General features: G+C 41.9%; 2 protein-coding genes across 3 annotated transcripts; one reads left to right on the forward strand and one right to left on the reverse strand.

The window, feature by feature from the left end:
* Nucleotides 1-1049: 1049 nt before the first annotated feature.
* LOC121320203 (recombining binding protein suppressor of hairless-like protein) lies at nt 1050-16391 on the reverse strand. Its single transcript, XM_041258455.1, has 11 exons — nt 16319-16391; nt 11263-11395; nt 10863-10933; nt 8337-8452; nt 7380-7554; nt 6245-6382; nt 5718-5830; nt 3506-3646; nt 2841-2996; nt 1926-2029; nt 1050-1483 (listed from the first exon to the last, which is right to left on the reverse strand). Exons 1-11 carry the CDS (start codon nt 16389-16391, stop codon nt 1210-1212), a joined length of 1494 nt encoding a protein of 497 aa, XP_041114389.1. The 3' UTR covers nt 1050-1209.
* Nucleotides 13331-26013, forward strand: LOC121319471 (matrilin-4-like). 2 transcript variants are annotated; one of them, XM_041256922.1, is made up of 11 exons: nt 13333-13639; nt 18638-18758; nt 19104-19664; nt 20267-20389; nt 20853-20975; nt 22073-22195; nt 23163-23285; nt 23399-23812; nt 24273-24425; nt 24911-25015; nt 25841-26013. In XM_041256922.1, exons 2-11 carry the CDS (start codon nt 18683-18685, stop codon nt 25897-25899), a joined length of 1860 nt encoding a protein of 619 aa, XP_041112856.1. In that variant the 5' UTR covers nt 13333-13639; nt 18638-18682; the 3' UTR covers nt 25900-26013. The 2 variants fall into 2 exon arrangements, with proteins under 2 accessions (XP_041112857.1, XP_041112856.1); XM_041256923.1 differs by lacking the exon at nt 20853-20975 and having other exon boundaries at nt 13331-13639.
* The last annotated feature ends 456 nt before the right edge of the window (nt 26014-26469 follow it).

Below are 26469 nucleotides of genomic sequence, written 5' to 3' on the forward strand. Positions count from 1 at the left end.
TTGAGTGCTGGTCTCTGTGCTGGGACTGAGAGAATCAAGGGGCAGTACTAGATAAATGTTTATAATACAATTCAATTTAGTAACGATTAGATATTTAACTAATTTAATTAGGAGGCTGTGTGGTCCAGTGGTTAAAGAAATGGGCTTGTAACCAGCAGGTCCCCAGCTCAGCCACTGACTCACTGTGTGACCCCAAGCAAGTCACTTGACCTTCTTGTGCTCGATCTTTGGGTTGAGATGTTGTTGTGAGTGACTCTTCAGCTGATGCATGGTTCACACACCCTAGTCTCGTATCTTGTAGAGCGCTTTGTGATGGTGCTCCACTATGAAAGACGCTATACAAAAACAAAGATTATTATTATTAAAGGGAACTTTACGCCCTTGAAACTATAACCCGTTTATAAATATAACAAACGTCTGCGACGAAGTTAGAGCGGCCCTGTCTAAATATGGCAGCAGTGTGACAAGCGAGGAGTTAAATACAGAGTTTCCAGAGGAAGGCGTTCCAGGAACATTCCTCATGAGTCTATAATCATCCTCATCCTCATCCGCTCTACCAACATATTTATCCAACCAAAATGTTTTTAATCATTGTGTTAAATGAACTCCAGACGACATGTCCAACATCCAGGAACAAAGATAGCATGTTAGAAATGTGAGTGGAAATGCTTGTGGACAGGAAGGGGGACGGGGGACAGGGGACGGGGCAGTTGGATGGAGTGTTCAGTAATAACGTCAATTAATATCCAAATCCATCTGGATAAACCACATCAACTATTTAAAATAACCATTAAATAGCCCATATTTAACAGGTTTAGGGAGACAATCTGACAAAATAACAATAATAATGAAATGTCTGCTTTCCAGTGCTTCTGTTTCTGAGCACGCTGGACTTGCTATTCCCATTCATTAGCGACACCTCCATTAGTTCAAATAATCACCCCCTGAATCGCAGACCTACAGCTCCTAATTCTGTTTTAGGAGTTTGCATTTAAAGCTTGCCAGTGAAAGAATGAATAAAAATCTGATCTCATCTATTTCTACGGCTCTGTGTGAAGCAACGACTTTTATTTTGATGTTTTTCAATCCGATACAGTTGCAGATCATTTCATTTCAATCAGGTATAGTTGCACAGATGATTGCATCATCATTTCAGCCTCTACTTTTTGCTGGCATGTTTTTTTGTATTTGTGTTCATGCCTGTCGGTGCTAGCTCTGCATGAACAGGTGGAAGTTGGTCCGTGTGAACTCCTGGTGGATGCTCTCCAGCAGGGTGTCTGAGTCCGGGGGCAGCTCCGGGGTCACTCTCTGCCGAGGGAGGGAGCTCTGCTCGGGCGTGTAGGTGAAGGAGAAGGCACTGGAGTAGATGAGCCCATCACTTCGGATCAGAGACAAGGGGACAGTAACGGAATGTCTCAGCCACCTCCACTCCCTGCTGAACACAGAGATATCGGGCACCACACATATCAGGGACTTGGGACTCCTGCGTATGAGAAAATGAAAATAAAAGAAGAACATATCTACATATATCATGTCATTATTTTAATGATTCAGTTAGGTTCACTAGTTAGGTCCAGTTAAGACTCTGATTGATTCTAGTCTTGGATTACCTTACCTACATTAACACCAAGTCCAAGAGTAATGCTAATCAGGGTCATGCTAGTCAGGATTGATACTAAGCAGGGCAATGCTATTCATGCTCTACACACACATCAGCATATACAATGACATTGGTTTTACTTTGTAAAATAATAATAGGCATAAAGTGAAAAAATCATAAGGATTATCAATCCACCAGTTAATCCCAACAGCCATATTAGCATTAAACTATTTCAACACTGCAGAGCAGTATTGAGGTGTCTGACAGATAACCCCCCAAAGTGGCAAACTGGTTCTGTATTGAAATCAGTTCTGTCTATTCTTGCCTGTACATGGTCTCTGCTTCTACATCTCCAAACCAGATCTTCAGAATTGGGCTGAAGTTTTCACCCTGCACCTCCAGCATGGCCACGTCCCCACCGCCGTTGAGCTTCAGCATTGGAAAAAGAGGGCAGCGATTAAACAGACGGGCTCTCACAGCAAAATCAGAGGCAGTGTAACTGGCGATGGCAGAAAGCCACGCGAGGAAGACTCTGCAGGTCCTTTAGCAAGCCATCGTGCAGGGATTTACTTTGGTGTCCTTGTTAAATATGTCAGGTGTTGTTGCAGAAACAGCTATGCAAACCAACAAGTGAGTAGCTGTTTGTTTAGTCTTGAATTAGCTGAACTCATATAAGAAAGTAATATTCTTCTAGTATGCTCTGTGTAGATGAATTGCACTGTCACTTCTGGCATGAACGTCTCAAAAAAAATAAATTGGTTTGCTTCACAACAAAGGAAATGCATGAAGCCTCTGGCAACCCCACACACAGCTCTATGCTACTTTCTAATTCCTAGTCAATCAATAAACCAGACCCACCAGACGGCTGGGTTTACAATGTTTACAATGTCTATTATTAGCGCTAAAGTTGCCACGTTTATATTCTTTTCATAAACACAGAAACAACCTGCCAGTCTTTGCGCAAGATAAGGCTGAGCTGTTTAATAAATAAGAGTCAGTTTACAATGCAATGCAAAAACAAACCAGAGATAAATCATATAAATCATATATTTTCTAAACAACCATCAATCACTAACTACATTGAGATATCTACCACCATATATATATATATAATGCACGATTTATTAATGTGAATATATTATTATTATGTGTGAAATTTGTTGGGACAGGTATGAGACCAGCATCATCCAACAGTAACCCAGTGGAGTCCTGCAATATTGTCTCTGTCTACATTTCTTACCTCAAGGCTCCCAACGACAGGGAATGGAGTCACGGCACTCTGGCTGCACGTCAGGCTCTCACTGAAGGTGTACTCTACTGTCTCTGTTCCAATGATAGTCCAACAGGAGCCATCACTGAGCAGCTCTTTACTGGGCTCCTTCGGGCAAGCAGAAGCCTGCAAGGACCAGAACCACACTTAGTTGGGCGAGTGCTGTGGAAGCCCCTCGTTTAAATTGGAGAGCTGTTTAGTCGCTTGATTAATGATTATTCAATTCTATTTACAGAAAACCTCCAGGTCGATCGAGCAGCGATGGTTAAAAACTGTATCTGCATGATCCAAACCATTCTTTCCTTGACTAGAATCAGGACACTGCATGCTTCCTCTGTCTAGACTTTTTGAGGATTTGCGCTCTCTATGCCAGACCCCACTTGACAATGTAGTTTGTGGTGAATGGAAGGAAGTCAGCAGATTCTAGTGCAGAATCCTGCATGTGAACACACACTGCCTACTCTTCTTTACTTTTTATTTAGTTTAGCTGAACTTCAATAGCGCGGTGGAGGAGGTCTGCTTTTAAAGATTAAAATAGTGGCAGCATTTATATAATCACCTTCAATCAGATCAAATGAATAGACCCAATTACAAAAACTGCACTGGGAAAATCCAAAGCACTGGAAGAGCAGTACCTGAAACTGTATGATCTTCTCATTGGACAGACACAAGTACATCCTGTTGCTGTCCTTAAACTGGAACGCACACTTATGGAGCTGAGACACGGGCTCATCCACATCTAGACTGGCGTACTGTTTATTCACCTTGCGGATTACCTGTGGAGACAACACATCCCCATTATTAGGACACACATGCCGTAGCTCCGCTGGTGTATAGAACAATGTGTTTCCTGTTACAATGTAGGATGATTTATCCATGCTTGAAACAAACCAGTGAATGTCTTCATCAGTGTACATGAAAACATTCACCTGCTCGTCATCACTTTTGTGCTATTCAGTTATGCTGCACGAAAACTGGAAATAGAAGGTAATCTAATAATTAGAGACGCACAGTATCGTTACTGGCACGAGTGACATAAGTAATATGGCAGGTTATGAAATAAGAGCCATTCTGATTATCCTTTGGATTCCAGAATGCCCGTGAGTGCCCATCTGATACTGTACATTCCATGCCAGCACCCACATCTCTTTCTGCAGTTTGCAGTTATTATTAACACTATTGCTGTAGTGGAAACCCACACTGGGGCCGGCGGAGAGTTGCAGCATACCCTCCTCCTTCAGCACTTTCTATGGTGATCTTACATAACATACAGGAGCGTGGATGGGATGCACAAGAGATACAGTATTTGGAGCGGTAGGCTTGCGTTACATGGTGCACATCACAGCTTCCTGCTTCAGTCCTGTCTTAGCCTAAACATAGCATTAACACCAGCTCAAGCAGTCTATACCCCACTTTGTGAAGCAAGGTGCTGACATCACTCTAAACAAACACTGGGGTGAAACCACAGAGAGGGGGGTTCTGCAGTGTCAGTAGGTCAGGGCATCACATTGTTCTTGTTCCAGAATCCTAGCAAAGCTGTCAGCACTGCAGCTTGTGTCAACGCAGCAAAACACAACAGTAGCTGCGACCTTTAGTTTGGAACATTTATTCACAAGGGGCTGCTCTGTTTAACGCGCTGATGCTATCATGCTCCAGACACTGGCTGTGATTTCAGAGAGATCTGGCTCTGCAACTACTAAGCCTTGACAGCACATCTATTAGTAGTTAGGGTAACACTTTACATGAAGTGTCTCTAATTACTGTGCATTTACATCATAGTTACTTAGCAGATACATGTGTGCTTATACATTATTACAATGTTATTATGTATCGCTACAATGTACAGAATGTGTACATTAACCCTAATCCTAATCCTAACTTTAAACCTAACCCCCCTAACCCTACCCCTTTTCTGATACAATTGCGCACTTACACATATCATGCAAAATGATTTACATGTTAAGAACATTGTAAGTATGCATAACAACTTTGCAATGATGTGTAAGTACACATGTATTTACTAAGCAACTACTATATAAATACACAGAAATTAGAGACACTTCATGTTACCGTATTTAGTGTAAGAACATAGCTCTAGTACAAAATCATCCTAGGGTTGCACAAAAAAAAAAAAAAAGCTAAATACGTGGTGTTGACAGATGTTTTTTCATTTACTATACTGTACACTGTGGAAATGCAACTGGATGGATGACATGCTGTTGACACTGGCATCAATGCTGTGTATATTCAGTAAGCAATAGTAACACTGACTGTCAGATTAACCCTGACCTATAGACAGAGCGCTTCAAGATTTAGAGTTTGCATGCATGAGAGACACATGGCTGGACATCCAGTAACAGGCTCCACCTTAACCCAATTGGCTTAGCAAAAGTGAATGATAGTACCTGCCATGAGCTACATCCATTTCTTCCAAGGTAGCCCTGGTTTCTACCACAAGCTGCATTAAAAGTTAATATAAAAGTGGTAAAACTGTCTGCCAAAGTCCAATGAGCACTCTCCTGAGATTGCCGCTGCAAAGTGTTTTTTCACAAAGCCAGAGAGGGTTAAGTGACAGAATCCTGCAGAAACATGCAATAATGCATGTGAAAAATTACACCACTAAGATTTTTAGCTTGTGTTCTCTGTGGTGCATTAATCTAGCAGGTATGAGTTCTGTAACATGCTGTATGAGATTGCTGAGACAAGGGGAATACTAAAACCTTGCCCCAGTGTGCGTACTTAGTACAATGGTTTAGACATCGCTTTGGTAGACAGCCAACATGCACCTGTTTTACTTGCAACCGCACATACCCGACCTCATTAGAAATAACTCATGTCTGTGCTTACCATAGTGGGCAATGCCACACCAGTGCTGGTGCATACCAGTCTCACTGCACATCCATAGCAAATATACCCATCCCGGATTGGGTAGTCTCCCCGGGCAGAGTCCTGGTCATCCACTGGAGCAAGAGGGAAGAGAAAACAAACCCTTGTTCTGACTCTTATAACCACCATAACTGCTGCCATTTAACACAACAGCAACGGCATGCATTTTCTGACAGTTATAGCCAAGCTTTCTTCAATTCAATTCAATTCAATTTTTCAATTCAACAGGTCGTCACAAAGCGCTGAATTGAGGAATTGGTTTCTTATTCGTGTATGGTTCACAAAATATTATTGAACCCATGTTGAAAATACAGTTTTTTTCTTTTTGTTTTTCCAACAAGTTATTTAATACTAATAATAATGCAAAGAAGAAGAAGAAGAAGAAGAAGAAGAAGAAGAAGAAGAAGAAGAAGGAGGACTTATGAGCAGAGCAATAAGGAGAGGTCAGGATTACTGGATGAGTTGAGTTAGTTTTGGATAAATCATACCAAGGTACATGGTGAATGCTGCCCACTGTCTGGCACTCGCTACAAAGGCCCCTCCTTCCACTGACAGATACCTGGTGCTGACGGTCTGGGAACGCAGCCGATTGAAGAGGGAAACCTTTGATCCTGAAGAAATGCACACTGAAACAAGACAGACTCTGTTAAAACCGCTGAACAGAGCTCCTGACAGACAAGCCTGCAGATTACAGTTCAGTTAGTTGTGCTTGTCTTATCAATGCTTCCTGTGTATTGAGTCTCTGTGCTACAGACCCAGCGCAAACAGAGCTGCGGGTCTTTGTCCTGACAGAGGGGATGAGTGCTGGTCCAAATCTGCACTGCACCTGGCATCTGGGAGTGTTTACTTTGGCTAGTGTGAGAGGAGCTGGTCAAAACAGTCCCCCTTCACCTTAGGTAGTGGCTGTTTAAGCGCCACTTTAATTATGTAATACATTTCTACTTCCAAGCTACAGTAAAGAATTTCAGCTTTGCAGTTTTGCAGGTGCATGGTGTTTTAAACAGTTCTGTTTCTTCTTTTGTGGAAATAAAACTCTGGATACAGCAGGAAATGTTTGCTGTAGTAAACTGACTTTTTGCATCATCATTTCACATCTGTTCGTTGGCATGGAAGATCACGTAAAAGGGTTGGCTTGATTCGTTCACGTTGAGAAGATGAAAGGTTGAACTTGAACCAATATACTGTCATACAGCATGGCTTCCCTTGAAGCGAAGAGATTACTCTCTCAGACATTACTGGATATTTAGAAATGCACTTTCTTTTTGTCCATTTTAGTAAAGGATTAAATACAAATGTAAAATAAAAAACAATGTGTAGCAATTGACTAGGTATCATCTAGGATGGTTAGGATGAGGGTTAGTGTGAGAGCAAAAATAAGGGCTAGGGTGTGGGTTAGGATTAAGGTTGAGGTTATGGTTAGGGTTAGGGTTAGGGTGTGGGTTAGGATTAAGGTTGAGGTTATGGTTAGGGTTGAGGTTAGGGTCAAGGATTAGCATTAGGGTTGGGGTTAGGATTAGGGTTGGGGTTTGGGTTGGGGTTGGGGTTAGGGTTAACATTAATGTTGGCGTTGGGGTAAGGGTTAGGGTTACAATGCTGTGTTTATTAAACTGAATCTATACTTACAGTCTGCATTCTTCATGGATTGCTTTTTCTGGGAAGGCTTGGAAATCACTTTAATCAATTTGCTGTAAAAGGACCCGATTTCTTGGCCGTTGCTGAAGAACAGCTTTAAAACCAGACGGAAATGTTTCCTTTTGTCCGTGTCGGAGATATACAGGGTCTTTGCACAACCAAATCTCTGCAGAGAACATTGAAATTGTTTTCATTTTAACAGGTGCCCTGTTTATGTGCAGATCACTTCATATGACTCATTATTAGACAGGATCAACATATATGTCTCATTTAACACCTTGACGAATATTCATAGATGAGTGCTACTAAATTGTGTACGGACTGGTTTATTTACCCAGGATTTTCAACTGTTTAGACCTGAGCCACAGACCTCCATGCACCAGAGAACTAGTCTCAACACAGCAGGCTTTGTCTGTGTCTAAATGTATGACCTTTGCTCTGATCCTGGTCAGGAACGGCACTTACTGTAAAGGGTGAATGAGACTGACTGAGCCTCCACAGAGTACAAGCAACACAAAATCAAGAACAGCTGAAAGATCACTGTAAAGAGTAAACAGTAAAGTCTTCATTATAAAAAGATTCAAAGCTGGGAGGGTGTTCTAGAGACAAGTGGTAGAATGACTGCATTCCTTTGTACCAGCTGATTTTGGCAACACTACTAGGTCAGTAACACTACGTTAGATGATCTCAGCTCTCTACTAGGGACATGAGGACAAAGAGGGTTAGAAATGCAGGGAGATCCCTGTCTTTGAAATAATGCACAGCGGCAAATATAACCTGGGACATTTTTAGAGCTAGAGCTAGGGCTAGGGCTAGGGCTAGGGCTAGGGCTAGGGCTAGGGTTAGGGCTAGGGTTAGGGTTACGGTTAGGGTTAGGGTTAGGGTCAGAGCTGGGTTAGGGTTCTGTTAAGCTCTGCAGTCTGTTATTGTTTTATTTTTAACTCCTGCCTTTGAGTCCGGTTGCTCGTCAAAGTTCATTTTCAATGTTTCCGTCTGGCTGCTGCCTGCGTTGTCCAGGCCCATGTACCCACACAGATTGCAAGCAGAGTCACCCAAGCCACTGGCTGGAAACAAGAGGAGTAAAGAGATATTAAGAACAAGGAGTAAAGAGATATCAAGAACAAGAAGAGTAAAGAGATATCAAGAACAAGGAGTAAGGAGATATCAAGAACAAGGAGTAAAGAGATATCAAGAACAAGGAGTATAGAGATATCAAGAACAAGATGAGTAAAGAGATCTCAAGAACAAGAGGAGTAAAAAGATCTCAAGAACAAGGAGTAAAGATATATCAAGAACAAGAGGAGTAAAGCGATCTCAAGAACAAGAAGAGTAAAGAGATCTCAAGAACAAGAAGAGTAAAGAGATCTCAAGAACAAGGAGTAAAGATATATCAAGAACAAGAGGAGTAAAGAGATCTCAAGAACAAGAAGAATAAAGAGATCTCAAGAACATGAGAATTAAAGAGATCTCAAGAACAAGAAGAGTAAAGAGATCTCAAGAACAAGGAGTAAAGAGATCTCAAGAACAAGGAGTAAAGAGATCTCAAGAACAAGAGGAGTAAAGAGATATCAAGAACAAGAAGAGAAAAGAGATCTCAAGAACAAGAAAAGTAAAGAGATCTCAAGAACTAGAGGAGTAAGGAGATATTAAGAACAAGAGGAGTAAAGAGATATCAAGAACAAGAGGGGTAAAGAGATCTCAAGAACAAGAGGAGTAAAGAGATATCAAGAACAAGAAACTCACAAATGGAGTTTAGAAAAAGGGGCATTCAGAACAGAAAATAGGAGACACTTTTTTACACAGAGAATTGTGAGGGTCTGGAATCAACTCCCCAGTAATGTTGTTGAAGCTGACACCCTGGGATCCTTCAAGAAGCTGCTTGATGAAATTTTGGGATCAATAAGCTACTAACAACCAAACGAGCAAGATGGGCCGAATGGCCTCCTCTCGTTTGTAAACTTTCTTATGTTCTTATGTTCTTAAGAGTAAAGAGATATCAAGAACAAGGAGTATAGATACATCAAGAACAAGGAGTAAGGAGATATCAAGAACAAGGAGTAAAGAGATATCAAGAACAAGGAGTATAGAGATATAAAGAACAAGATGAGTAAAGAGATCTCAAGAACAAGAGGAGTAAAGAGATCTCAAGAACAAGGAGTAAAGATATATCAAGAACAAGAGGAGTAAAGCGATCTCAAGAACAAGAAGAGTAAAGAGATCTCAAGAACAAGAAGAGTAAAGAGATCTCAAGAACAAGGAGTAAAGATATATCAAGAACAAGAGGAGTAAAGAGATCTCAAGAACAAGAAGAGTAAAGAGATCTCAAGAACAAGAGGAGTAAAGAGATCTCAAGAACAAGGAGTAAAGAGATCTCAAGAACAAGGAGTAAAGAGATCTCAAGAACAAGAGGAGTAAAGAGATATCAAGAACAAGAAGAGAAAAGAGATCTCAAGAACAAGAAGAGTAAAGAGATCTCAAGAACAGGAGGAGTAAGGAGATATTAAGAACAAGAGGAGTAAAGAGATATCAAGAACAAGAGGAGTAAAGAGATATCAAGAACAAGAGGAGTAAAGAGATCTCAAGAACAAGAGGAGTAAAGAGATCTCAAGAACAAGAGGAGTAAAGAGATCTCAAGAACAGGAGGAGTAAGGAGATATCAAGAACAAGGAGTAAAGAGATCTCAAGAACAAGAGGAGTAAAGAGATCTCAAGAACAAGAGGAGTAAAGAGATCTCAAGAACAAGAGGGGTAAAGAGATATCAAGAACAATAGGAGTAAAGAGATCTCAAGAACAAGGAGTAAAGAGATATCAAGAACAAGGAGTAAAGAGATCTCAAGAACAAGAAGAGTAAAGAGATCTCAAGAACAAGAGGAGTAAAGAGATCTCAAGAACAAGAGGAGTAAGGAGATATCAAGAACAATAGGAGTAAAGAGATCTCAAGAACAAGAGGAGTAAAGAGATATCAAGAACAAGAGGAGTAAAGAGATATCAAGAACAAGAGGAGTAAAGAGATCTCTAGAACAAGAGGAGTAAAGAGATATCAAGAACAAGAGGAGTAAAGAGATATCAAGAACAAGAGGACTAAAGAGATATCAAGAACAAGAGGAGTAATGAAATCTCTAGAACAAGACGAGTAAAGAGATATCAAGTCCTGAGCCATTCATGAAATGTCATTATACAGGAGAGGCACACAAGCATTGCATATATAGTCCCTATGAAGCTCACTTGCAGGTGTTAACGTTTGGAGTTCATGCATTTTAAGTAGTACATTGCACTAGTGAATCAAACAGAAACTCAATCAAATATGAAACAGAAATACAATCAAATATAAAACAGAAATGTAATTTGAGAATACAGAATCAAAGAAAAGCATCGAGAGTTTCAATCCCATTATTGGTTGCTTTGTCCTTCTGGAATCCCATAGACATTTTGCATGAATATAACCTGCGTGCATCAACGTAAAACAGCAACTACCTTTGAGCTCTTCTTGCTTCAGCTTCCACCCCGGCCCGCTGAGATAAACGCATGGAGGCGGACAGAAGAACCTGCGGTGAGCAGGGAAACCAGCTTGTAATTTGTTCACATCTCAATAATACAGTAGTTTTAGGGTTCTGATGGAAAACACATACAGTACTTTAGAACAAACACACAAGCTATGATTAAATCATGCCTGGGTAACGGGGCAGTGTTGTGGGATGCACTGTCGTCATGGATTCTGTCCCCTGTCGGTGAGATGAGAGGAGGTTAAAAGCTCTAAAACCACAAATGCAGACAAGCCCGGCTCTTTTGCATTATGGTTAAGACGGTCACTTGCAGTGTACATTTCTTTATTCAGTTTTCCCTAGCAGGTAATGCATGCTAGCCTCTACAGTACCTTTTTTCACTGCCATATGATTTCTGAGCCACCTTGGCATGCAGGATGAGCACGGTCTGGTCCGGCTGGACCTGCAGATACTGCTGAAGGGAATCCCGGGTCAATACGGGCTGAACAGAGATTGACCTGCACAATTAGAAACATCACTGAATCGCTGAATGAGGTCGTCCTTACACTGCAGGAAACAGATGAGCATAGGTAGCAAAAACACTTCACTGTGTGCACTGTTTACCCCAGAGAAATGACTGCCGGGTTCAGTGTTGTCAAGCCAGTGTCTATATAAGGAACGGGATGGTTACCTGTAGGTTAGCTTATCCAGTTAGTCATGTTTCCAATGCAGACTGCCTCACCGCTGTGTGTAGGCTATTTAAGGATTATTTTTCAAACCATTTTCTCTCTTTACAATAAAATATGAATAGCAATCATTTGAATTGTTTATGCAGAGCTAGTCCTGTATTGCACATTACTTTAAACCAACATGTGTCATGCTATGGATTTAAGGCCGAATAAACTATTTGCTTTCCTGTCAAATGTGCATCCGGGCAGAATGTCAGGCCAGGCAATCCAATAGATTGTGACCATAAACCTTAAGACCACCCACAGAGAAGCCCTGTCACTGTCATTAAACAGAACTTCTCATGCACTAGTAGAACTGCACTTCATATATAATACTACTTTAAATGTAATATAATACAATCAGTAATCCAATATATGGTATTTGCATAAATTCTATTACAATGACAAAGTGAAAGGGCCCAACACGCAGCTGCTGCAATACTGTCAGCGACCTCATTCTGCTCCTCATATTTGCACAGCGATTGCTATGCACATCTTCAATTAAAAGACTTAAGCACAGATGTACAGGGAACCTGTTGTTTACATGAAAGGCCGTGACATGCCTTCAATTGTAATTACCACACTTCATTCTACTGTGCAACAGAAAAAAGAAAGAAAGAAAGAAACGCACCCCTTCCACTTGCTAATTGCCTCGTTGTGATGGGGTATAATTTTATAGAGCGGTCTGAATGGACGTCCCGAAGAAACTAGCCAGCAAGCGTACGTGTGTGTGTGTGTGTGTGTGTGTGTGTGTGTGTGTGTGTGTGTGTGTGTGTATATATATATATATATATATATATATATATATATATATATATATATATATATATTATATATATATTATATATATATATAAATTAGGTAGAATAAATTTTAGGTCGAAGAATATCTCATCTATTTGATAGAGTGAGAGATCGAGCAGAGCATGATTTCACATCGACCTTCGCTGTGCATGAACTGGAGTTATGTGTCACTGCCATGTTAGAAGATGCAAGGCTGGTTGTTGTGTAAACCCGCTCGCCGGCGCTGGTGCAGGCTTTCAGGGTCATTGGGTCTGTAGCTATATTTACCTCGGTATATCTCACACGAGATGTAGAAAAACGTACCGTGACGGGGCACCTAGCACTGTTCAGCTCGGACAAGCCTTGAACGGGTAAGCCGTTAACCCAACTCTCTCGTCTGGTATTTTACAATGCTGATATGCAGTAGTAAGACACGACGATTTTACAGCTTTCTGTCAATTAATAACCTGGAACACCATTGCACGTTTTAAAAATGAGACAGTGCACATTCCCTTATGGTTCTGAACAATATCTGTGTAGTTGAAATGCATCCTGAAAAAGACCGCAGCGCAACTCGTTTAAAACGAGTCTGTGTTTGGGACAGAGCAGTACATTGTAATAATAACGGTACAGATGTGTTATTATTATTATTATTATTATTATTATTATTATTATTATTATTATTATTATGGCAGTGAAAGAAAGCAAAACACAAATCGTAGATACTCACAAGAAAACAAAATGATACACATTCATAAAATTCATGCATTAACTTTTTAAAATAAAGAAATCGTTATACTTGCGCTACACAAGTTTAAAATCGTTTCCTGTCCTATTCCAAGAAAACACTAGTTTTTGTGTTTGAAGTTTCAGCCCAACCGTGTCCAAAGCGTTCCCTCTGGTCTGTCCCATTCCAAAGGGGAGTGGTTTAATTAGAGCCCCCTTCCCAGATTTATACCTGCTCTTTATTCCTCCCAGTTGCAGTGCGGGACCAGAGCAAGCTAAAGAGTTTCCAAACCTGCAACTACAATTACATGCATTTCCTTTGGCTTTCTTTACAATTCAGTATTTAACAGTCAGTCAGTAATAACGCCGGAGTAAACTGGACTAACATAAACCATTCTTTGGATAACGCTTGATAGCATTGCGCACTTTTAAAGAACCGCTTGCACGCCGCTCGAGTGATACCTGTACCAGCACGGTGTCAGCTGCTCATCCGGGATCCTGAAGCGACTGTCCGAATGATCCACTTGACCCAGGTGAGTGAGAGAACCGGAGAGGGGAAGCACGGGCGGGTAGTCTTCGGTTCTGTCCGCTGGGGGGGGGGGGGGGGGGGGGGGGGGGGACGACAAAAAGTTAGTGACAGCTCTATATTAACATTTCAGAGTATTTGTTACCGGGTACATGTACGTATTTTAGTCTATTAAAACACTTTATTGCACTGTGTTTTCTTCGGTCTTTGGATATTTTATTGAAGACGTTTACCATAGCCTGTATCTAAGACCCATGACAGACCACAGCTTCGGATGCTTTGAACACGCACACAATATGCAGTTATGCAGTAACGACCAAACTGACCATGTCAATTACAATGCCAATTGCGTTGTTAAGCCACTAGGACAGTTGCGGCACCCGAGACTGGGCCAAGTGCGAAATCACGTGAGAGAATTTCGCGCCGCTGTTACAGAGCGTATTGTCAGCGGAGTATTAAATAGCTGAACACTTACAACCCCCTCAGGTGCAAACAGAAGGTGTTCCATAACCCGCAGTGATGGACTGGCCATCCTATACTTGGTCGTGTGCTAACCAGAGTGTGAACACATTAGAGAACTCAAGCTGTATCTGAGCTTTACTATACATAGGCATTCAGTGCTTGTGCGCAAACTACCGGTTCAGCAGTAGTCGGTTCGGAGGGCAAAGCTATATTTGTTATTTTTGCACGGCCTTTTTGCAGTTGCATACCACGCAATCACATTCATACACTATGCATTCACCGTGTTTTATTATGACTAACGGCGTTTATGACCATGTGTTACCTTTTCGTGTTTACCTGTGGTGTACCATGCTTTCATAATGTTTTTTTTTTTTTTTTTTTTTTTGTACCACGTGTTACTATGATCCATTTGATCACTTTGATTCTGTTGAACCCTGGCCGTGCTTCACTTCTATGCCTGTATGTCGGTCAACTGAGGGGTCTAATTCCTACCATTTGATCAAATTGGACCATAATTAGGGGGTTCCAAATTGAAAACGCTATAGTGTTACGCATTGTATATATTCTCATTCTATACCTCTGTGACAGGAATCTCAGGTTTTAAGGGATGTTTTGGTTTGAGTAAAGTTAGGGTAAGCAAAATTTGTTCTTTGATGGTGTGCGAATTGTTCGTGAAAAAAACTGGAAGGCAGTGTGTCCCGCAGCGGGGATGTTTCACAGTTCGCACTGCTGCTGTGAGAGAGAAGCTTTCATTATTGTGTTTGCGTGATGCTGCTGTGAGAGAGAAGCTTTCATTATTGTGTTTGCGCGCTGTTGCTGTGAGAGAGAAGCTTTCATTATTGTGTTTGCTTGATGCTGCTGTGAGAGAGAAGCTTTCATTATTGTGTTTGCGCGCTGCTGCTGTGAGAGAGAAGCTTTCATTATTGTGTTTGCGTGATGCTGCTGTGAGAGAGAAGCTTTCATTATTGTGTTTGCGTGATGCTGCTGTGAGAGAGAAGCTTTCATTATTGTGTTTGCGCGCTGCTGCTGTGAGAGAGAAGCTTTCATTATTGTGTTTGCGTGATGCTCACTTTGCACTTAAACGTTTACAATCAGAAAAATCCCTTCTTAGAAACTCATATTTTATATTTATATTCATAAATTGTGATAAAATATGGAAAGTTTGGATAATATCAGTTTAGACGTGGCTACTAATCATCCACTCACAAAATTAGTTAAAACATTTAAATACAGTTTTGATTCACTAAAGCAATGTATTTTCTTCCTGTTTCAAAACACCTGCTAACATTCGTAAAAGCTTCTAAACAACTCTTTTAAAAGTTTTTAATTAATCTGTGAAGGTGTATATTTCAATAACAGTACCTAGTGTCCACTTTGTGGGGAAACAAACCCCTTCTTCTTTGCTAAAATATCCATACAGCATGTTTGAACTTCAGCAATAGAATATTGTCCTGATAACTGATTCATGAATACAAAGCAATCAGGCAATAGAAATAAAAACTGCAGTGAAAGAGAAGCTTGTCAAACTTTAAAACAGGGAAGAGGACACAGTCAGAATTGAACTGGAGGCAGACTTAGCATAGAGGGTAGGAGGCACTGCTGGCCAGGGTGTGGGATGGGATTACCAAGTCATGCTATTGATCCAGAATCACTGGGATCCTTTAGGATCTGAGATCAACCAGCTACTAGGAACTAGATGAGAACTGATGAGCCAGATGGCCTCCTCTCCTGCCTACATTTTCGTATTTTGTTCTTTTGACAAATGCAAACACAGCAGCCATTTTCGCAGTCATGCTGTACAAGTGGTTCTGTGGAAGTACATTTCTTTGGCTTGTAGAATGTGAGTTTCCCATACACTGTAATTAATCTCACTGATACTACACAGGCAGATCTGAAAATACTGGCCCCTATTTACAAAGCTTTTTACTCCAGGAAGCAATTTCTGAAATGAAAACACACCAGCGATGTTTTACTGTAGTAAGAAACCCACTTAGGTGGGCTTCAGACTTCAGAATCCTTAAATCAACCTTCTCAATTGTTTATCCCTGGTTTTGAAACCCTAACAGATTTATTTAACAGTTAATAAAAATTGCACCCTGGAGTTGCTTTGCTACCTAGAAGACAACAACCTTTTATTCCAAAACCCCCAAAACCCGCTTTTGAATATCTCCCCACGGCCAGTGTTCTCCAGCACTGCAAGGAAAGACATTGCACCACCACTTACTGTCCTTCCCATTGCTCTGCTCTTCTTGCAGCTCCGTGCTCTGCTGACTCGTCACATACATGCCGTGCTCCATAGCCCCTGTAATGCACTGTAACCTTCCCAGGGCAGCTAGCCTTTTAACTGAGCTTTCTGAGATGCGGGTGAGCGCTGTCACCTTCTCAACGCATCTCACTCCTCGACAGGATAGTTCAGCTGTGTTTTCAAGCAGTGCTTGGTCAAGTAGCCTTTTCCTCCTGTGTCAGGATGGGTTGAGTGCAGTATCCCAGGTTCCTCTCTCTCTATCCCTCTCGCTCTCTCAGAAGCCTGTGTTGTTTGTCTTTCTGACCTCCACCTGCTGTACAGGTGCTCGATTCTCACACCTCCCCCATAAACAAACACTGCAGGAGATAGAGAGAAGGATTGAAAGAGTAAGGTCCACAAATTCAAACAGAGGACAAAACAAAACAAAAATATCTTTGATTTGGTAAACCTGTGATGTTTTAGGAGGAATCCTGCCTCAAACCCAACTTTACCATTGTTCTTTATCAAATGTGTTTTTAAAGCTTCACATTGAGTTGAAGCTCATTGGCCAGCTATTCAAGCTTCACTTGTATTGTAAAGCTAGCATCTTTTTTAAAAACAAACAATATGTTTGCATGAATCCTGTTGCTCATTAATACTTTTTTATTGTTATTATGTGCCAAAATGTGCAGAAGTGCGTCATGCCATGTTCTAATTGGTCTCCTACTCTACTGTGCAAAACTGATTCAAGTTTACTTGTAGACTCGTTAGATGAAGGACATATATATTCAAATCAATGCAAAATAGAGTTGATACAAAACATAAGTTATTGCTACACTCCTGTATCTACTTTTACTTTTAGCAAAGTTTGCTTTATTCCAGTATTTAATCTTTGCCATGTTAGCCTGAGCAAGGGGAGTGTGCCGCTGCTTTGGAAAGCCTCAGGTTTCTGCTGGGGGCCAGAAGGACAGACTGTATGAGAAGGCTAGGGGGACAAGGAGTCTCTTTGTGCTTTTGAAAATCAGGGCACGTTTTTAGTTTCAGTGTGAAAATCTCAAAACAGGGATCGAATTATGCACAGGGTTTCCAGAAAGCTGAGTGAAACCATTATTTGCCCCAGTCAGTAGAGCTCTTCTGTTTCCTACCACCACTAAACCTGACTAATCTTGCGGTGACTAGCACACACACTGGCTGTTTTATATGAATACATTAGCAATGGTTGGTTTACATAGCTTTTAATTCAATACAATAGACATGCCTGCGTCAGTGGCGGCACAGAGACTCAGCAGCATGAATCACATCGACTTTGTAATGCTGTGAACCACAGGAAAATGAAACTATATTATAAACACTGTTATTTGCACACTGCACAGGTATAGGCCAGTTATACAAGGTGGGGTGGAATTGATGCTTCCCTTGCATTACTTGAAGAGGACAGAACCGCTAATGTTTAGATGTTGAATAGGCTTTAGCACAGTATTTTTGCACAGTATTTAAGCACAGTATTTTAGCAGTTTTTCCATGTATTTCCCATGATTATACTATGCATTCACCATAGTTTGCCTTGGTTTGCCATGTTGATTGATTTGCTTCACTATACCTTAATATTCTTTACATTGCTTCCCTATGCTTTACCATGCTTTCACTGTGCTGCATTACACTTTGCTGTGCTTTTCCTAATGGAAACTTTTAGAAGGGTAGTAAACCTAGCTAATCTGCAACACTGAAGCCATTCTGCCTGCTTGACTTTGTATAATTTAATCTCAAATGTCCAGGTACATTATTTATTTATTTATGAAACAGAGCCACGCGCAAGACGGAAACTGAGAATCGGATCTGCATCCCTGGTATTAATAGTTTCCAGCACACAGTTTATTTAATGGGTGTGTAAGGAACAGTGGGCTGTAGGCGTAGCCCCTAAGGGCTTCCAATCCATTTCCCTGCAGTTTTGTTATTCAACGTTTCATTTCTAATATCAGTGTCTGAAGGCTTGACTGGCCCACATTAGGAACATTTCAATTTATCTTTAACCCATAACAAATTGCCTGAAGTCACTGTGTAGAAACATAAATAAATTGAGGTCTGGGTTAAATGATATCACAAAAGCTCCAAAGTGCAATTGCTTCTCCTTTGTTCCTGAGTGGATTTGATTTTATTACTCCGCTGCCCGTCTGCAATCTCATGATGTGCCCAAAGAAGCTCAGTGATTTTGATCTATTTATTTGGAGCAACATTAAAGAAACAACAGAAAGAAAAGCCCTGAAAGAATGTGCCAGCCTCAGGGCATGCACTTGACACAGAGTTTTGTTTCCTCTGCAGTGAGTCCCAGAACGTCCTGACTGCTCTCCAGACCAAGGTTTCAGGATGAAGCTGCTGTTCTTTTGTGCAATGTTCATGTTCATCCTGGTGGTGAGCCTGGACGCCAGACCAGAAAAGCTGGGTAAGATAAAACACAGTCATTCATTCACGTCAAATAGAAAGAGCCCTGGAAGGTCAGCACCATGGTTCCCTACTGGAGGCCTGCTTTGTGCCAATATTGACTGTTCAGGTTGTCAGGGTTTTTATTCTTCATGGCTGCAAGAAACCATGATAAAGCATGGCAAATGACTTGCAATCAATTCTTTTCTGGGTCAGGTGTGATATAGATCTAGTTATCATTCATGAGCTACCTGATGTAACAAATGCATTGAAATCAAAACTAGTTCTGAGTGTGAAAGTGCATTTTATAGCTTTTTTCTCACTGAATTAGGTAACACCTTTCTTGTGCGTCCCGTTCTCTCCTCAGATCGCAAGTGTAAGACGGGCCCTCTGGACCTGGTCTTCATCATTGACAGCTCCAGGAGCGTGAGGCCCTTTGAGTTTGAGACGATGAGGAAGTTCATGATCGATATCATCCACTTTCTGGATGTGGGCCCCAACGCCACGCAGGTTGGGGTGTTCCAGTACTCCAGCCAACTCCAAAGCATCTTCTCACTCAAGAGCTTCAGCAAGAAAGCTGACATGGTGAAAGCCATCAACGAGATCATCCCACTAGCCCAGGGCACCATGACTGGCCTTGCCATCCAGTACGCCATGAACGTGGCTTTCAGCGCACAGGAGGGCGCCCGCAGTAACATACCCAAGGTGGCGGTGATCGTGACGGATGGCCGGCCGCAGGACCGCGTGGCTGAGGTGGCGGCTCAGGCACGGGAGAGAGGCATCAAGATCTACGCGGTGGGAGTGCAGAGGGTCGACATGAACTCACTGAGGGCTATGGCCTCCTCGCCCCTCGAGGAGCACGTCTTCCTGGTCGAGTCCTTTGATCTCATCCAGCAGTTTGGAAAGCAGTTCCAAGACAAGCTCTGTGGTAAGCTGCAAACATGAAAGGGGAGGTCAGGTTTTGTGTACAGAGAGGGGCTCAGAGAACTCGAGAGGAAGGCAAGGTTTACAAAGCCTTGTTATTGTTGGAGTAGGGATGGTCTGGCGCTGAAACTAAATAACCAACAGCACAATAGGGATGATCCTGTTGAAGATATGGTGAAATAGCATGGTCTGCGGTGAATTATATTTAGAGACAAGTCTGGATCACGGAGCTATTATCGCATACCCATTGTTTTGTAATACACTTCTTTCCATTAGTGGGTGCTACATCACAGATCAGTTTCCCAGACATCCCAGAATTGCTCACAATCAATGAAAATAAGATCAAATGTATACATTTCTAAATAGTGAACAATGGAAATTTGAGCTATGATTTGTGTTGTGGTGCTGCACCTCTATTTTCAATGATTATATTTAGAGACAGAAAATAAACTTGGTTCTCTTCCACTTAAGGATGTTTTGAAAGCCTGTCAACCCTTAACACATATATTCTGTTTCATCTGATCTGTTTGCATGTGGGCGTGTGTTTCAGGACACCTGATGGTGCTGAATTAATAAGTCATTTGAATGATCATTTCCATTCACTAGGTCAGGATCTGTGCAGTGAGATGCATCACGGCTGTGAGCATGTCTGTGTCAGCACTCCTGGATCATATCACTGTGAATGTAACCCTGGATATAAACTCAACGAGGACGGCAAGTCATGCTCAGGTAAGCTATGATACTTAGAAAGCTCAAGCCTGCTCACAGGATACCATGTAAAACAACAGGCTCCAGTGGGCCAAGCATCCCCAAATGGGTAATGTGGACAAGAGAAAAGGGACTGGAAATAAAGATAGCGAAGCTCATTGTGTCAGTTTCTGTCGTGTTCTGTCTGTGCAATGGCAAAACCAAGCGCCATGCTGTTGGCACATGCAGGTCAGATAAGGTTTGCATCAATGTGTTGGTTATATACAGATAAGCGATGAGTGAAGGTCCTGTGTGCCAAATCTTTATTCTGGGCCTGTCCACCACACATTATTTATGGAGCACAACCTTATCCCACGTGCAACTGTGCAAGCTGCACTCATTGTAATGAAGTGGGTGCAGAGGCTGTACCTGTAAACTAGCAGGGAGGCACGAGGTTATGATTTTGCAGCACTTTTCATGTGAAATCTCTCTTGCTCTCTTACAGCTATTGACCTCTGCGCAGAAGCACAGCATGACTGTGAACACATTTGTGTGAGCTCCCCTGGTTCATACTCCTGCCGCTGCAGAGCCGGTTACTACCTCAACCAGGACCAGAAGACATGCACAAGTCAGTCTGGTCACAGTACTGTTGAGCTGTTCTGTGTAGTGATGCCTGCTGTACACTGCAATTTAAATAATGCTGCCTGATCTCTAGCTAAGACATTACAATGCGCGTTTAAAGCTAGCCTTCAGCAGGTGTTCAACCCTTGTGCTTATCTCTTATCTTTATGCTTGTTTCAGTTCTTAAATACATGAACTTTTCTTGTTACGTTACATCAGCATAGCCTGGGACCCCGAGGACCCTAAGGGATAAACAGAAATGTAATCAAAGTGTGCACAGGCTCTCACTAACATGTGTGCTAAGAGAGAACATTATCATACTGAGATCACAGTGAGCTGGAGTTTCGGTGTGAATCTGTCCAGAAGCTTGCAGAAGAGAATGTCACCTGGCAAACAAAGCCACAGATCTGTGCCATTGTAAACAACCTCTGAGCAGCCCTTTCCACGAGGAAGTGCCTTGCTTCTGCCTCTGCAGATCCTTTCCCTGTGCATCGCATCTTATTGCATGCTCGTTTGCACAGGATGATGCAACGCATGTCGAAAATGCAACCGCTCCCGAACTGATAATGCAAAACCCCATGCTGTTTAAGTGTCCTGTTCCATCCTGCTGTTTACAGAAATAATAATAGTAATATAAATAACAATACTGGATTCTTGAAGACCGATGCAATAGGGAGTAATGTCACAAATACGATATTAAAGCACACCTCATGTCAGGATGGAGTTTCACTCCCTTGAATCATTTCAGACATTCTGTAATGAGGCACCTCGGGTCACCCTGGGAGCTGGGTTATGTATTTAAGGGTTAAGAATGTACCTCCCCATGGTGTGTCCTGCTATAAAAGAGTCCTTGTTAAAAGCGCCTGTGGTTTATAGTTAAAAACAGTCACAGCAGAGGAGCTCAAGAAGCACAGTGCTTTGCAGCTATGCCATCTGCCACCAATCAGTGGTATAGATCACCTTCTCCACGTATCAGTGTGTTAATGATTTATAACTTGCATTCATTCATTCATTCATTCATTGTATTGTACTATACTCTTACATCATCTTCTTATTAAACAGCCATGGTTCATTTTGTGAACATCACATTCTTTTTCCCTTCAGTGATTGACTACTGTTCGTTTGGGAACCACAGCTGTCAGCACAAGTGTGTCAGTGTTCTAAGCAGCTATTTCTGTCGCTGTAATGAAGGATACACACTTCAGGATGATGGGAAAACCTGCCAACGTAAGTTGAAAGTCCAAAAGAGTATACCCCTTTCTAGTGAACTCCAGCCCCCTGTTCACATAGCTTCCACTAGAGGGAGCCTGCACAGAGCAGTGCTGGTGCAGCAGAGTTTGCAGAGTGGCGACAGTGGTCCCAGCTACAGTAATTGGTAACTGGTTCCTATCTACAGCTTTGGACAAAAGTTTTGCATCACCTAGAATTTTAGGATGGAGATATAATTAAAAAAAAAACAACAACTATATGAACATAATTCAGATCTTTTACTTAACATCATGTAATCAAAGAAACTACAAAATCATATTGCAAAAGTCTACTGTAAGTCATAATAATTTTGAAATGTCGGATTTTTCAATTTTTGGCAGAACACTCTTCTGTAAACCACAGTTCAGATTAAAAATAATCACTTCTGCTAAGGAGCTAAAGGACTGCTACTGTACACTTAATACACTACTGCTCAAAATAGAATCGGAATGTTCTTACACTGTGATTCCGCTGGAATCAGGGTCCTACTGTGACACAATGCAGCATTCTCTGTGGTAATTGCAGTATAGTTACAGCTGTCTTTTCACCAGCTCTGTAACTCTGTACTTAATGGAGAGTATAATGGTGAAAGAACCATTTTCAGCATTAAACAAGGTTAATTGCTCTCAGATAGTTGCAGACTCCAGGCTATGTGCCAGATGTTCTTTGTTTATCTGCTCTGGCCAGAGGAACTCGTGTCCTGAGTTTCTGTGGCCTCAACATAGCTCCAGGCCACTGGCTGGAACTGAAATACAAACAACCAATACAGAAAAACTGCACCAGTTCAGGGCTGGAGTATATATTGCTGAGCACCACATAATGACTGCCATGCTTGCCTTCTGCAGTCACCTTGTGCTGTCGTAAGTAAAGGCTTCCTGGCACAAATCTACAGTATGAAGGTGTACAAATACCAGTGCCCTGTAATTAATAAAGTTCTCTGTTGCAGCCAATGACCTTTGCAACTCAGTGGACCATGGCTGTGAGTTCAAGTGTGTCAGCAACCTTGGTTCCTACCACTGCGTCTGCCCAGAGGGACAGTCCCTGCAGGAAGATGGCAAGACCTGCAGCAGTAAGTCTTTTCAGGGAAACGTTGTGCGTTGGTTTTAGTGTGTGCGCACACTGTGAGGTGCATTGAGATACGGCTTGCTGGTACACTGGCTTTCAATGTCTCTTTGTTTCCAGCCTGCAGATCCGCTAACATCGATTTAGTTCTCATTATCGACGGCTCCAAGAGCGTGCGGCCACAGAACTTCGAGCTGGTCAAGAAGTTTGTGAACCAGGTGGTGGACTCCCTGGACGTGTCGGCCAGCGGGACCCGGGTGGGGCTGGTGCAGTACTCGAGTCGTGTGCGTACAGAGTTCCCCCTCAGCCAGTACCAGAGCGCGGAGGACATCAAGGCAGCCGTCCTGGGCGTGCATTACATGGAGAAGGGCACCATGACGGGGCTGGCCCTGAAGCACATGGTGGAGAACAGCTTCTCGGAGGCCGAAGGGGCTAGACCCCTCATCAAGAACATCCCCAGAGTGGGCCTGGTCTTCACCGACGGGCGTTCCCAGGACAACATCTCTGAGTGGGCCAAACGGGCCAAAGATGCAGGTCGGAGTCAGAGTTACTATAACAGTGCTGTTCGAAAGACTGAATATGGTGGCAAAAACGATGTTCGTATTCGTTCTTATAGTGTAGCAGAACTTATAAATGAATTCTGAAATAAATAACACTCGTTCTACTGTGCTGGAGAGAGTTTTTTTATTTTTGCAATTTATACTTTTGTTTTCCAGCTATTCCTAAATGAATCCATATATATATATATATATATATATATATATATATATATATATATATATATATATATATATATTTTAATTTTTTTATCCTGTATTAAAAATGTAATCAGTTTACACATCATTGGAATGAAAAGATCAGCCCCAGTCTCATGGGTGAGCTATGACATTGTTTACACTGTAGTGCTGTGTGTATGTTTATAATAAGCAGGTTTTTGAATGAGATAGTCCTCTCCTTGTTAAATAAATCACTAACAGCTTGTGCTCTTGTGCAGGCATCACCATGTACGCTGTGGGGGTCGGGAAAGCGGTCGAGGCGGAGCTTCGGGAGATCGCCTCCGAACCCGCAGACAAACATTTCTACTACACAACGGACTTCACAGCCATCAACCAGATCGCAGAAAACCTGAAACTCAACATCTGTGCAGGTCAGGGCACTCAGCAAACTGTTCTATTATACAAGAACTGTAACACGGAACAACAACCCACTGTCCACATTTAAGATTTTACACTGAAACCTTGGTAATCTGATCCCTTGATTATCTGAAAAAGTTCAATTCATAATTTTTTCTGCTTGTAACCGGGGAGGAGGGGCACCAGAAGCTTTATCGTTTTATATACTGACCATTATAAAAGGTTAAACAATGCTAAAAGCATAGCAGAGTGTAAACTCGTGTAACAGGCAGTGTTGTGGATCACGGGTTCTGTCTCCTGTCGGTGAAATGAGAGGAGGTTAAAAGCTCTATAACCACAAATGCAAACAAGCCCGGCTCTTTTGCATTGTGGTTAAGACGCTCCCTTGCAGGGTCGCTGGTTTGCTCCCAGCCTCCACCCTGTTGCACACTGGTAAGCGTGGGAAATCATGAAAGTGGATCTTTAAGGTTTGCCCCTGAAATGCTCCTTGCTGTTGCAGAAGAGAGTCTCGGGGAAATCGAGGTGAAAGACCCGTGTGCCTGTGAGAGCCTGTTGGAGTTCCAGGAAAGAACCATGTCTGCTCTGGAGGAGCTCTCTCAAAGACATATCCTTTCCATGCAGAAGCGAGACAGAAACAATAACCCTTTACTGAACTTCACACTGTCTGAGCTAAACAGGTAAGTGGCTGTTTAAAGGGGCTACCTGCTGGATTACTGAGAACCAAAGCTAACCAAAGACTGTACCAACAAAGAAACAGCAGATCTTTAAACAGAAAAGAGGGGGCAGTGAAAATAGTGGCCATGCTAATAAGAGGGTTAAAACCCTGGTCAGCAGTCCTCCGAGTGCATCTCCACTCGCCCATAACCAGCGCGACACTGCATTGACAAACACCTTTGTTATATTGTTATTATTATTATGCTATTATTATTATTATTATTATTATTATTATTATTATTATTATTATTATAGTAAGTTTGTAATGTGAATGTCACTGATATTGAGAAAGTTAACAGCCAGGCATGGTTTGGCTTGGATTAAGCTGGCAATGTACACTGTGAGAGCTTCAGTAGGTCTTTGTGAACAAGCTGTCTGTCTATTTGAACCGCTGTCCCCCATGCCCTTCATACTGTACTCTTCAGCTCTGTATAAAGGGCTTGTGTGCGTTACTGCTTCTGAAACCAGATGTGACAGCTAGCAGAAGAGTGCTTGAGCGCTTTGAGTTTCTGTGACTCATTGTGATTTCTCCTTCCAGTCTTAGTAAGAGGGAGGAATGATTATACATAGCCTCCAGTAGAAAAGCTTTTTTTTATAGGGAAATTCCTTGATGCTAAATACTTGGTGAATATTCTCTAACTCTTCAATGCAGAATTAAGAATAATGCTTCATGTATAACGCATGCTTTCTCTGTGAGTTCCTTAACCCCAAACACTTGCTCAGATGACAGCCAGACTGGAAGAATTGGAAAACCAGCTTGTCTCGAAGAAATGAAGAATCAATCCCTTGACATTTGAGGGTACTCAAGTCGTATAGCTGTGTGTGTTTGGGGCTTTAGGGGTTCTACCTGTAAAATAAATTTTCCTTGTATAACAAAAAAAAAAAAAATAATGCATGAGGTATGCAGAAGAATGAAGAAAATATCCCATTGTTCTACATGGGGACCCATGTGACGTCGGTGACACAACGCCTATTCAAATGTAATGACAGATATGCAGAACTCACTTCGGCAGTGTTTGATTAGCAGCAGCAACACAAAGGTTAGTTAGATGCCACGTGGCTCCTTGTCTGTTAGTTAGATGCCACGTGGCTCCTTGTCTGTTAGTTAGATGCCACGTGGCTCCTTGTCTTTCGAGTATCATGTTGTCGCAAGTCTTTTGTCTTGTTTAAACCCAAATTGTAATTTATTCTCTTTCTATAAAAATTAGAACGCAAATCGTGTCTTGACTGTAAAGACACAGGTCTCTGGCTTACCCCACCATCACCTCTTACTCTCCTTTTATCTGAAGTTTTAAACTTTAGTATACATGTAGTAAAGATGCAGGAGATCTCTCATGCACCGCA

Source organism: Polyodon spathula, chromosome 8 (genome assembly GCF_017654505.1).
Source record: "Polyodon spathula isolate WHYD16114869_AA chromosome 8, ASM1765450v1, whole genome shotgun sequence".
In the NCBI taxonomy this organism is placed as follows: Eukaryota; Metazoa; Chordata; class Actinopteri; order Acipenseriformes; family Polyodontidae; genus Polyodon; species Polyodon spathula.